The 13,509-nt window shown below is 39.6% G+C and overlaps 1 protein-coding gene across 1 annotated transcript in view; it reads right to left on the bottom strand.

Moving 5' to 3' along the window:
• Positions 1 to 13,509, bottom strand: part of myt1lb (myelin transcription factor 1-like, b) — a 267,848-nt gene that overhangs the window by 40,680 nt on the left and 213,659 nt on the right. The window contains exons 15-18 of the mRNA XM_077238574.1: positions 13,305 to 13,373; positions 11,689 to 11,751; positions 9,488 to 9,571; positions 8,681 to 8,902 (exon numbers count right to left, since the gene is read on the bottom strand). Coding sequence (XP_077094689.1) covers positions 8,681 to 8,902; positions 9,488 to 9,571; positions 11,689 to 11,751; positions 13,305 to 13,373 — 438 coding nt within the window. The remainder of the gene's footprint in view (positions 1 to 8,680; positions 8,903 to 9,487; positions 9,572 to 11,688; positions 11,752 to 13,304; positions 13,374 to 13,509) is intronic.

The following is a 13,509-nucleotide window of genomic DNA, read 5'->3' as shown; positions in this document are numbered from 1 at the left end:
TAAATGTGCTTATTGTAATGACACTGGTCTTAATAGATTCCTTGGGTCATGCCGAGAACATAGATACCAAGTTTGACGTATTTGGACGAACTTCCTGTCCGCCATCTTTATTTACTTTCAAAACCTTCTTTTTCGAACTTCTCCTAGACCATTCGTCCGATTTTCACCAAAATCGAATCGTGTCATCTCCATACCGTGCCGATTAAAAGTTATGGATTTCGTGACGATAGACGAACCCTTTTTTTTGTATACCACAGCATCAAAGTTGAGGCATGCTGCCAAAATGACTATTCAGGCTTTATCTCTGCAATGCCTTGACATTTTGACACCAAACTTTGTATGTGTCATTGTCACCTCACTCTGACCACATCAAATCGATTTCGTAACTGCGCCACCTATTTGTTGAAAGTGATAAACCATTAAATCATCTTATAAGTTACTTTATATATGATTTTTCAGCCATTTTGCAAAAATTCTCTTAAAATGTCTTTAATTGCTCCTTGCTGCAGTTGGTCTGCCAATCCCACCCATGATGGCATCTGTTTCCGCTTCTTGCGCTTGGCCCCGGTAATGGCTGCTTGCAGCTATATTTATTATTATTATTCTTCTTCTTCTTCTTCTTCTTCCGACTGGGCGTCTATGGCAGCCCCTAGAACCGTGTCCGGGAAAGTTGTTCCGGTTTGACATTCTGATAGAGGACAGTCCCAACAGTAATTGCACCAATTTTGGTGTCTCTAACTCATTGCCTCTAGCGCCACCACCTGTCCAAAGTTTCACTTTTATTATGCTAATAACTTTTGAACCGTTAGGCCTATCAACAAAATTATTTTTTCCTCTGATTCCTGAGCTCATGACGATTCGATCGCACCCTATGACGTCATTTTCCGTCATAAAAATATGGCCGCCATTTTGAATTGTCCAAAAAAACTACTTTTGCGAACTCGTCCTAGACGGTTTGTCCGATTCTCACCAAAATTGCACCAGATCATCTCCAGGCAGTGCCGACAAAAAGTTATGGAATTCAAGTCGATTCGTCAAACCACTTTCGATAAACACGCAAACAAATTTTACGTAGCGCTTGCGAAAACAGACGTAAGGCTGTATCTCCGCAACGCTTAATCGTATTCAGACCAAACTTGGTACATGTCATCACAAGCATGACCTGAGGCTACATGCTGCGTTTCGGCGCAGCGCCACCTACTGGTCGGGAGATATGAAAAACGGCTATTTTTGCTCATAACTTCTGAACGGTTTGTCCAAAAATCATAAAAGTGGTCTCTGTAGATTCAGGGCGTCATGTCGAGTCGACTGATATCGAATTTTCCCAGATCGGGCATTTTGGCTGTCGGCCATTTTGAATTATGTGCTAAAATGCTGTATTTTTTGAACGCATGAACGAATTGTTACGAAACTCGGTATGGGTCATCGGGACGATGCCCTGAAGGAGCCTGAGAAGTTTCGAAACAGCGCCACCTAATGGTAAAGTTTATTTTTCAAATGCTTATAACTCTGGCTGTGGTTGACTTATTTTCACGGGAGTCATCTCGTTGAGGTCCTGAATCCTTGCCGAGTCCACAGATACCAAACATGCTAGGTTTCAACTTACGGTTTGTGTAGCGTTGTGATTTAGCGCTTAAAAAACATTTGCCGATATCTTCGAAACCGCTAGTCCGATCGAGACGAAACCACCGTCAGAAGTTTGGAACCATAGCTTGTTAACTATATGTGAGAGCCCAAATGCCAAAATATTGATGGTAAGGGGTAGTAAAATCAAATCAAAGTCACGTGTCAGTCATTTTTGATGCTTTTTTTCATATAAATGTCTAAAACTCCGAAGCGAATTGAGATATTTTCACCAAATTTGGCACACACATGTATGGGCTCATTCCAAGGACACAAGAAAAAAATTGTGGGATTTTGCCTCTTGGTGGCGCTATAATAGAACAAAACATGAAAATCCCATTGATTTCAATGCAGTTTTGTGATGTGAAATGCTATACTTAATGAACACATTGCTGTAACATTATGAAACTCAGAATTTGTTACCAGCACCTTGCCTTGAAGGTACTCAAAAGATTTCAAGACAGCGCCACCTGTTGGTCAAAAGTTAAAATTACATTTCCAAAAATGCTAATAACTTTTTTTTAAATGTGCTTATTGTAATGACACTGGTCTTAATAGATTCCTTGGGTCATGCCGAGAACATAGATACCAAGTTTGACGTATTTGGACGAACTTCCTGTCCGCCATCTTTATTTACTTTCAAAACCTTCTTTTTCAAACTTCTCCTAGACCATTCGTCCAATTTTCACCAAAATCGAATCGTGTCATCTCCATACCGTGCCGACTAAAAGTTATGGATTTCGTGACGATAGACGAAACCGTTTTCGTATACCGCAGCAGCAAAGTTGAGACATGCTGCCAAAATGACTATTAAGTCTTTATCTCTGCAATGCCTTGATATTTTGACACCAAACTTTGTATGTGTCATTGTCACCTCACTCTGACCACATCACATCGATTTCGTAACTGCGCCACCTATTGGTCGAAAGTGATAATCCATTAAATCATCTTAAAAGTTACTGTATATATGATTTTTTAGCCATTTGCCCAACATTCTCTTAAAATGTCTTTAATTGCTCCTTGCTGCAATTGGTCTGCCACTCCCACCCATGAGGGCATCTGTTGCTGCTTCTTGCGCTTGGCCCCGGTAATGGCTGCTTGCAGCTATATTTATTCTTCTTCTTCTTCTTCTTCCGACTGGGCGTCTATGGCAGCCCCTAGAACCGTGTCCGGGAAAGTTGTTCCGGTTTGACATTCTGATAGAGGACAGTCCCAACAGTAATTGCACCAATTTTGGTGTCTCTAACTCATTGCCTCTAGCGCCACCACCTGTCCAAAGTTTCACTTTTATTATGCTAATAACTTTTGAACCGTTTGGCCTATCAACAAAATTCTTTTTTCCTCTGATTCCTGAGCTCATGACGATTCGATCGCACCCTATGACGTCATTTTCCGTCATAAAAATATGGCCGCCATTTTGAATTGTCCAAAAAACCTACTTTTGCGAACTCGTCCTAGACGGTTTGTCCGATTCTCACCAAAATCGCACCAGATCATCTCCAGGCATTGGCGACAAAAAGTTATGGAATTCAAGTCGATTCGTCAAACCGCTTTCGATAAACGCGCAAACAAATTTTACGTAGCGCTTGCGAAAACAGACGTAAGGCTGTATCTCCGCAACGCTTAATCGTATTCAGACCAAACATGGTACATGTCATCACAAGCATGACCTGAGGCTACATGCTGCGTTTCGGCGCAGCGCCACCTACTGGTCCGGAGATATGAAAAACGGCTATTTTTGCTCATAACTTCTGAACGGTTTGTCCAAAAATCATAAAAGTGGTCTCTGTAGATTCAGGGCGTCATGCCGAGTCGACTGATATCGAATTTTCCCAGATCGGCCATTTTGGCTGTCGGCCATTTTGAATTATGTGCTAAAATGCTGTATTTTTTGAACGCATGAACGAATTGTTACGAAACTCGGTATGGGTCATCGGTACGATGCCCTGAAGGAGCCTGAGAAGTTTCGAAACAGCGCCACCTAGTGGTAAAGTTTATTTTTCAAATGCTTATAACTCTGGCTGTGGTTGACTTATTTTCACGGGAGTCATCTCGTTGAGGTCCTGAATCCTTGCCGAGTCCACAGATACCAAACATGCTAGGTTTCGACTTACGGTTTGTGTAGCGTTGTGATTTAGCGCTTAAAAAACATTTGCCGATATCTTCGAAACCGCTAGTCCGATCGAGACGAAACCACCGTCAGAAGTTTGGAACCATAGCTTGTTAACTATATGTTAGAGCCCAAATGCCAAAATATTGATGGTAAGGGGTAGTAAAATCAAATCAAAGTCACGTGTCAGTCATTTTTGATGCTTTTTTTCATATAAATGTCTAAAACTCCGAAGCGAATTGAGATATTTTCACCAAATTTGGCACACACATGTATGGGCTCATTCCAAGGACACATGAAAAAAAATTGTGAGATTTTGCCTCTTGGTGGCGCTATAATAGAACAAAACATGAAAATCCCATTGATTTCAATGCAGTTTTGTGATGTGAAATGCTATACTTAATGAACACATTGCTGTAACATTATGAAACTCAGAATTTGTTACCAGCACCTTGCCTTGAAGGTACTCAAAAGATTTCAAGACAGCGCCACCTGTTGGTCAAAAGTTAAAATTACATTTCCAAAAATGCTAATAACTTTTTTTAAAATGTGCTTATTGTAATGACCCTGGTCTTAATAGATTCCTTGGGTCATGCTGAGAACATAGATACCAAGTTTGACGTATTTGGACGAACTTCCTGTCCGCCATCTTTATTTACTTTCAAAACCTTCTTTTTCGAACTTCTCCTAGACCATTCGTCCGATTTTCACCAAAATCGAATCGTGTCATCTCCATACCGTGCCGACTAAAAGTTATGGATTTCGTGACGATAGACGAAACCGTTTTCGTATACCGCAGCAGCAAAGTTGAGACATGCTGCCAAAATGACTATTAAGTCTTTATCTCTGCAATGCCTTGATATTTTGACACCAAACTTTGTATGTGTCATTGTCACCTCACTCTGACCACATCACATTGATTTCGTAACTGCGCCACCTATTTGTTGAAAGTGATAAACCATTAAATCATCTTATAAGTTACTTTATATATGATTTTTCAGCCATTTTGCAAAAATTCTCTTAAAATGTCTTTAATTGCTCCTTGCTGCAGTTGGTCTGCCAATCCCACCCATGAAGGCATCTGTTTCCGCTTCTTGCGCTTGGCCCCGGTAATGGCTGCTTGCAGCTATATTATTCTTACTGTATCTGCAGTTTGTACTCTGTTCACTGTACACTGTGAATGTATCGTGTGCAGATACTGAACACTACGGTCATCTTCTTGTTTGTTGTTCCCTTCACTCTGTTTCTATTCTTGATGCTGTTGTTTAGGGTAAGATAAAAGATGTTATTCTCTGGAGAAAGATTTCCTCCTTTTAATTTTCCTCTTGCCCATAGATGACACAAGATCTCATCTCAGCACATTTATTGAAAGGTTATTTTCTTTTTAAACTTGTCTTTTAATCTGAATGGTTTTGAAGATAATTTTTTGTTGTTGCATAATATCGATTTGTTTATTTATATTATGTTGGACATAAAATGTTTTTATTTGTATTTTTATAAATGAGAGATTTGATTTAGACTTTTTTTAAAATTAATTAAAGTAAATAGAAAATATAAAGTGGGGTTAGATGTACCACTAAGAATTGGGTCAGGGGTTGTTGAGAATTGGATCAATTGTTGATGAATATTTTAATATTTAATTGAACAATTATTAAAATTCATATTTTTATTATTATTGTAATTATTATTATTATTTAATGTAATATACATTTAATAATAGACAATATTACATTTCAAACATCTTCATTATTTAAAAGCATTCCCATGGGCTATTATTGAGTGGAATAATTCAGCCTGGATTTAGTTTGCGATTGTGACATCACATAATTTAAAGAATGTGTGTACCTTTCAGATGTATGCTATAGTCTCTTTTGATTGCTGATAGACCTCATGCATTGATTTTGATGGGCATGTTTGATTTCATGCAGCACTGTGCAGACCGATCAGCATCTGATTTGAAGCAGTGCATGTTGGTCATAAAATGTACCTATTTTGCAAAGTACCTACAGTATTGCCAAACTCATCAATGACTGTTTTGTAACAGTAGAAAGGTCTCAGGTTATGACTGTAACCATGATTCCCTGAGAAGGGGAACGAGACACTGCGTCTTGGTTTGATGCTATGGGGACGGCATCAGCGTGACTGTAGTGTTTGCACATGTGCTTCAGGCGGCAGTTTCATTGGCCGATGACAGTCTATGACGTTATTACCAGAGCGGCCATGAGTATAAGAGGGCACCTACAATGTACATCATCAACTTCTTTGTCTGAATGAGATGTGCTTGCAGGTCTGAGGCATGGCTACGAAACGCAGTGTCTCATTCCCCTTTCAGAGAACCATGGTTACGGTCATAACCTAAAACACATTCTCTTTCGAAGTGGAACTCTACACTGCATCTTGGATTGACACTATAGAGAACAAATACCCTCTACGCCATGCTGACGGAATGCTTGTCTCAGTAGCTGTGCCTATGCACAATCATAATTGTGGGGCCAGGTATTTGCCGTATAAGGCCCAAGAGCAGAGCTCTAAGTTTAGCTATGTCAACATCTCTAGTTTAACACAGCCCATAGGAAATTATTTCTCCACCAGATTACCTCCAGGGGAGCATATACATGAACTGCAAGAATAATTACTCATTATCCTCATTCTAAAACTCAAACCCCTAGGGAACCACAGGGGAGCTTCAGCTCTACTACCCCAAAACAATTTGGGGGAAAGTACTCGCATCCTGCCTGGACTTATCCAGGATCCAAAGACTCTCAGCACTCAAAAAGATGCCCAATAACAGGAAGGGATGCTATACGGCAAATTACCTCAGCATGTTAGGTTCTACATGGATTGGTTAAGGCTCCAATGGGAAGTGGAGAACCCCAAGGAGGGATGCCCACCAACCCCCCTTACTTAAAACCCCAACGCAAACTAGGTAGAGGGGATAAATGCCCTAAAATATCCACCTTGAGGAGGGTACTCAAACTGGAAAAAAGATCCTCCTTAATAATCCAACAACAATTGGAGAATCTCTAAGGTGGATAAGACACATGCCTTTGGTGTGAGAGACTCGGGTTCGAATCCACTGTGAGATACCAATGTGTCCCTGAGCAAGACACTTAACCCCTAGTTGCTCCAGAGGCGTGCGACCTCTGAAATATAGCAATTGTAAGTCGCTTTGGATAAAAGTGTCAGCTAAATGAATAAATGTAAATGTAAATGTAAATTTGGCTCCCACAAAAGGAGAACAACTTCGGCCCATCATCACACCATGATTGGCAAGGACAAACTCAGATTGCTCTCTCCTTAAATTATATTCAAGCAGTAACTAAAGGGAGCCTAGGTCACTTAAAGCTACCACCCTTGGAAATGAACCATATAATAAAAATTAGTATAATCAAGTAACAAAAACTTAGTCCAGATTTCTTGTTACTTGGTTCCAAATGCTCAAGTGCTTCCTTACTTAAATACCCCCCCCCCCCAAAAAAAATAAATGCGGAAGGAATTTAGTAGCTCTACCACCAACCTGTGCCAGACCTGTCAGAAGGCGGTTTGTTATATAATCAAAGTATGTTAGTTACATCATCAGTCCAGCCTCAGGGACTGATGTAAACGCTTGGTACAACCGCTTGTGCCCTACACACACCTTTATTTGAGCTTGTTTACCAATATGCTTCTTATTAAATACTTCCCTCAGATCTAGTATTTTCCTCCTAGCGTCTCGCCTCCTCTGTGCTCAACTCCTCTGGTGTAGCGAGAGATTTTGATTGGCTCAGGATGTCCTTTCTGAAAGATACTGACTGTGCCTTTGCCTCTCTCATCTTACACACCACTGTCTCTACAGATGTGCCGAAAAATTCAGAGGGCAAGTCCAGCGGATCAGCAGGCGCAACTCAGTGACCTCTTCAGTCCCTGACCCTGAATCAAATCACTTTGCAGATCCGCCTGGTATGCCTGCAACACGACCATCGTGTGTAAGGCACCACTGGCCTGATCTGCTGCCACATATGCCCTAACATTTAAGTGAGAGGTGGTCTGTAACGGCTTGGACAGCAGGGTCGAAGCCTTCAGAGAGGATAAGGATTCACCCAGAGAGAGGTAGCCCACAAGAATCTTTCCAATCGATTTAAATAGTACATTGTGTTTAATTAGTCATTTAATATAAGTTGTTTGTAGCGAGAATTTTCATGTGAATAAATGCATAGATCCAACTGTTATACATGAAATTTAATGGTCCAGTGGCAGAACTTTTGCCAAGCGTGTCAGAGGTTCTGGCTTCTAATCCGCACTAAGGCGGATTTTTTTTTTCTCATCAAAATCGATTGTTTATCAGTGGTTGTATATCAAGCAGGGACACGTTTGTGTGCATTATGTTTTGTGATTTCACCATAACGAAAAGAGAGTCTCTCCGCAACGGATTGAAGCGCTCGTCCTTGTGAAGACTGTGCGCGAGTCACAACAGTGACTCTGTATAACTGTAACACTGTATCCGCACCACTGATAGCAGCAGCAACGAGCACTTTGGTCACTTGATTTAAAAAACAACACATTTCAGATTGCCTCAATATGTGATACCATGTAGGTTACCATGATAAAAGCTTCAGCAATTACCTTTAGCAAAACCTTGTGTACTTTTTGTATTCTAGTTATTTGAAATATTTGTATTGAACTAAAAACTAAAGTTTTTAATGCGCTCCTAAATTGTTCAACTTATGAGCACTTGTGCACCTGAGGGAAAAAAGTAAACGTCAAGCCCTGTAAAATAATATTAAAAAATGTTTGTTTTTTTTAAATAAAAAAGATCAATAGATAGATCACCATCTCCACAACTTTAAATTTTAATAATTTGCCATTATTAAATATTGAATCTGAATGTTTTTATGTTACTTGTGATTAGCATTATTGGGTTTCATTGGGTTTCAGTGTAAATAATTTCCTCTGCAAATAAAAAAGCACCTTCTGTGGGTCAGGAAACTACCGCTGACGTGTCCAGAGCCGTCACAGCCCGGGGTTGGACATGACATGCCATCTGTCTTCCCAGCCTTCCATGTGAACTGGGTCCCACTGATGTAGCCATCCTTCTGCCGTTTGGCTGCTAGAGGGCAGCCTGACGCGCTGCGGTGGGACGCATATTTACCCGTTATGTGACCCTGGCCATCACAACCTGGCACCGGACACCTGCAAACACAAACAAACCACTGTTTCACGGGATCTCTGTCAGACAGACTAAATCAATGTTATTTTACATTTTCGTTACTTGAAATAAAATAAACTTTATTTGAAATAAAATTAAATGTAAAAAAAATCTAATTTTATTTTTAGTTAGTTGCAAGACAGCATGTCTCATTTTAAGTACTAAAATAACTAAAACTGAAACAAAATGAAAACAATATAGACAAAACTCTAATAAAAACAAAAACAACAAATTTACTAAAACTTTAACCCAAATTAAACCGAGATATTCAAAATATTAATAAAAACTATGATAGTGTGAATATAAACACTTATTATAGGTGTACCGCAGTGATTTAGGATAAGACAAAAAACACGGTTTGGAAAATGGATTCATGATGTACTCGCTTATTATAAACATTTTGTAAATTATGAACACACAAAAAAGTTAGGGACTGCATCTTTAATATTAAACATTGGTTACTTTTGAACAACTTGCTGGTAATTACTATATTTGCAATATTTACATCCAGAAATTTAAATAATTATTGTTTTATGCTGTCATTTTATAGCAGATGGAGCGTGGGGTACCTGATCGGCTCCTGGTCCTCCTTGTCCTCTTTACTGTGTGTTATCTTTATTCCAGTCTTCCGAGCCCGTGGACATCCTGACAAACTGGGGAAAAACAAGCTGTTGTTGCTTCAGTTCTTTTGAAAAAGTACACTTCAGCATACATTTAAAATGATTACTTATTATAGAAAGAAATGTACTTTTGAAGAATAAACTGAATGTAATGTTTTCAGACACTAATTGCATGCTATTTACAATTACATAATATAAAGTAGTTTAAATTTATATTAAATATAAATTTTATATATATATATATTAGTGGTGCAACGGATCATCATTGATCCGTGATCCGTTCGGATCAATATCTTCGGTTCGGCACACACGTGATCCGCGGATTGATTTATGAAAAAAAAAAAGTTGTGCGCATGTTCAGTCCACACACAGCGTGGTCATGGCGAGCGGAGGAACGGAGGAGCTTGAACGCCCCGCGTCATTTAAATCCCCTGTATGGGAGCATTTTGGCTTCCCTGTCAAATATAATGATGAAGGAAAGAGGTTAGTGGATAAAACCGTGACAATGTGTAGGCACTGTGGCAGCATGGCCACGCATTTGAAGCGACATCACCCCGATGTTTCACTGACAGGAGTGAAAACTAAGGCTGCTCAACAACCGCTTATCACTGCAGCATTTAAGCAGCCCCTTGTTGCACAATCAGACTGGGCTAAAGCCATCACAAAAGGCATTCGCGCAGCACTACCTCTCGCTCGTCCCTCTCTCTCTCTCTCTCTCTCTCTCTCTCTCTTGCGAGCGCTCTCTCTCTCCCTCATATAAGGTGCCATCTAGGGCTTAAATCAAACTTCATTCACGCACACACATATGAAACACTTGCATACACATACTAAGTAGTCAAACATACATGTATACTGCTGAATGCTCAAACAACATATGAAATGCACAAAGACACACCTAAAGTCGCTCACGCACATACACGCAAACTCTACACACGCGAGATGCGCGCACACAAACTCTCCACGCACATAATCATATGAGATGCGAGCACACACACACACAGAAACTCGCGCACAAACTCAATGAGACGCGAGCGCACACACTCACAAACTCTCCGCGCACATACTCATATGAGACGCGAGCACACACACAAACTAGCGCACATACTCATATGAGACGCATGCTCACACAGTACATGATGCATATGATTCTCAGTGTGAACGTAAGTCACACATTGGTAAGACAAGACATGACATGCTTTTTTTGTTAACAGAGAATGAGAGTCCCTTGCTTTTATTGTTTTTGGTTGTTTTGTTCATTTATTGCGGATATTTAAAATGTTTTCCGTGTTAAATAGTCTTTAGAAATAAAAGTTTATTGATCTTTGAAGATGAAAGATCTTTTTTAGATGAAAATGGTCTCAGAACGACAATATTATCGTTTATTATCAATATTATCGTTTATCGCAATAATTTCTTGGACAATTTACCGTCCAGCAAAATTTGTAATCGTGACAGGCCTAACTATCGGTGTGTTTATAGGTGCAGACATGAGGCCATTTATTTTTTATTTTTTTTGCTGATCCGAAAAATGATCCGATCCGTTACTCTGATCCGAGAAACGATCCGAACCGTGAGTTTTTTGATCCGTTGCACCCCTAATATATATATATATATATATATATATAGTTTCAATTTATATTAAATACATTAAGCTGAATTTTAGAGTGCTCTGACCCACTGTTTCTATTGTCTTCTAAGTATTGTCAAAGTGTGCTGTACTGATAATAATCTATGGTAAACTAAAATAGACTTTAATGCCATTCTAATAAAACTTGTATGTCTTGTAATTACATATTTGTAATGATGAAATTGTAATTTAGTAGATTTCATATAAATTTAATTTAAATGTAACATTGAATAACACACCACAGTTAAAATTATAATCAAGTACTTTACATGTGATTTAGTATGTCATGCTTTAACATCTTTAAAGCATGACAAAAGATGATTTAAATCAAAACAATGATTTAAAATGTATTTGAAGCAACTTTTAAAAGTGTACTCAAGTGTGTTAAGAAACATATGAAAGTGTACTCTAATTACACCCAAGTGGCCCTTTATTTCATTAATAATATCGGGTTTTTATTTTTTATTGTTTTACAATACAATTAAGTGCATTTCTTTGTCACAAGGGAGTGTGTGTACATTACCTTCTGTGTGAAGCGTAGTTGCCAGTGATATGTCCCGAGCCATCACAGCCCGGGGTCGAGCACCTGGGACAGAAATTCACCCTGTTACTGCCCAGCATGCACAAGAAGAGCCCTGACCTTACCATCATTAACTCCCACAACAGCCTTTCCACAAACCTTACAAATAAAAGGAAAAGTCATGTACTGCTTATTTAAATGGAGGGAAGAAGCTTCACAGCATGGAGCAGTGCATTCATTAAGTCATAATTGGGCCTAATAATCTGATACAAAACAATGAGCTCACAACTTAAACAGTGTATATGCCGTATGCACTGTCATACTGTAAGCGTTTTTTCTAACTATCCTGACTGGTTTTAACACACATTCCATTCAAGTCAGTGTGTGTCATCAAATCAAAATCACACACAAAAAAAAAAAAACAACAGCGAGTTAATTCTCAGGAGGTTCTGTAATTTCTAAGAAAACTTGAAAACTTCAGAATAGCACATGTGCTAAAATATTAAGAGAAAACAAAAACTTGGGGTGTCATTAAGAGCCTATTATAATTTGACTAATATTATTATTTACGATATTCATAGTGTCACGTTACACTGGTCAACGAAGATCACACTTTATTCAAAATACTCAGAACACTGGAATCACTGTCGAAAATACAAACTAGACTTTAACATATGCGTTAAAGAGAGACGACAACTATGAACTGAACCATGTGTAACCAATTAAGCTCAATGATATGCACCTATCACCTGCAGGTGTGCGATGGTGATTGCTAATAGAATATAACCAATGAAATGTCAGTTTCAGGCACAAATGACACTGATTCCTGAGTATGAGGGGGCTTTTACACTGGGCTCGTTTAGTGCGGTCCGAAGCCTAGCGCGATTATTCCCGGCGCCCCCCGCAGCGTTGGTCTGGTTTCACACTCAACTTGATTCTATCGAACTCCGGTGTGTTTGCGTGCATCTTACGTCATTGCAAACGTGCATGGCGCATGACAGAAAACACGACGCGGGTCAATACATTGTGTTTTTTTATTAATTTGGTGCTATTATGCATAGCTGAGTAAACAACACAGGTTTACTGTGTGTGTGTGTGTGTGTGTGTGTGTGTGTGTGTGTGTGTGTGTGTGTGTGTGTGTGTGTGTGTGTGTGTGTGTGTGTGTGTGTGTGTGTGGCATTAGCTGTCTTTCCGCTGCTTGGAAATGGACTCTTTTGAGGAGACAGTGGATTTCCATTATTTTGTTGCCCTGATTGCACGCACTATACAATGCAGACTCACTCTTGGTCGTAAATCTTCATCCCTTACGTGTGTTTTATTTAACTAAATACATCATAATCGGCCAAAAACGCATGCACAGGATACTTTACTTCCTGAACAAGTGCGCACCCGAGTCCATGTTGTTTTCACATACATGCGAACCGCAGCACGGTTCGGGAGCAACCGAACTCAGACCACCTCCTACAGGTACTCTCGGGTTCGGTACCCCAGTGCGCACCCGGGTCCCATGACAGCATTCACATTAGCGATTTTTCATGCAAACCGTGCCCCGTTCTGAACTAAATTGCCAGTGTGAAAGCCCCCTGAGCCATGTCTGTGCTTTACAGTTTGATACTTACTTGAGTTCTTGTGAGTTGGTGGCCATCATACTCCGAATGCTTTTATCTGCTAAAGGACAACCTGAAAGACTAAAAGGTTGCATATTCAGATGTTAGTCAAATAAACTGGTGGTAAGACACGCTACTAATACTAAAAACCAAACAAACACACCCACATAGCCTATACATAATCCACTCAGAATGGACTGCAAATGCAATAAAGCCA

This window comes from Siphateles boraxobius, unplaced genomic scaffold, assembly GCF_051911475.1.
Source record: "Siphateles boraxobius isolate OS27281-9 unplaced genomic scaffold, OSU_SipBor_1 22, whole genome shotgun sequence".
NCBI lineage: Eukaryota > Metazoa > Chordata > Actinopteri > Cypriniformes > Leuciscidae > Siphateles > Siphateles boraxobius.
This window is presented reverse-complemented; position numbering and strand designations above follow the sequence as displayed.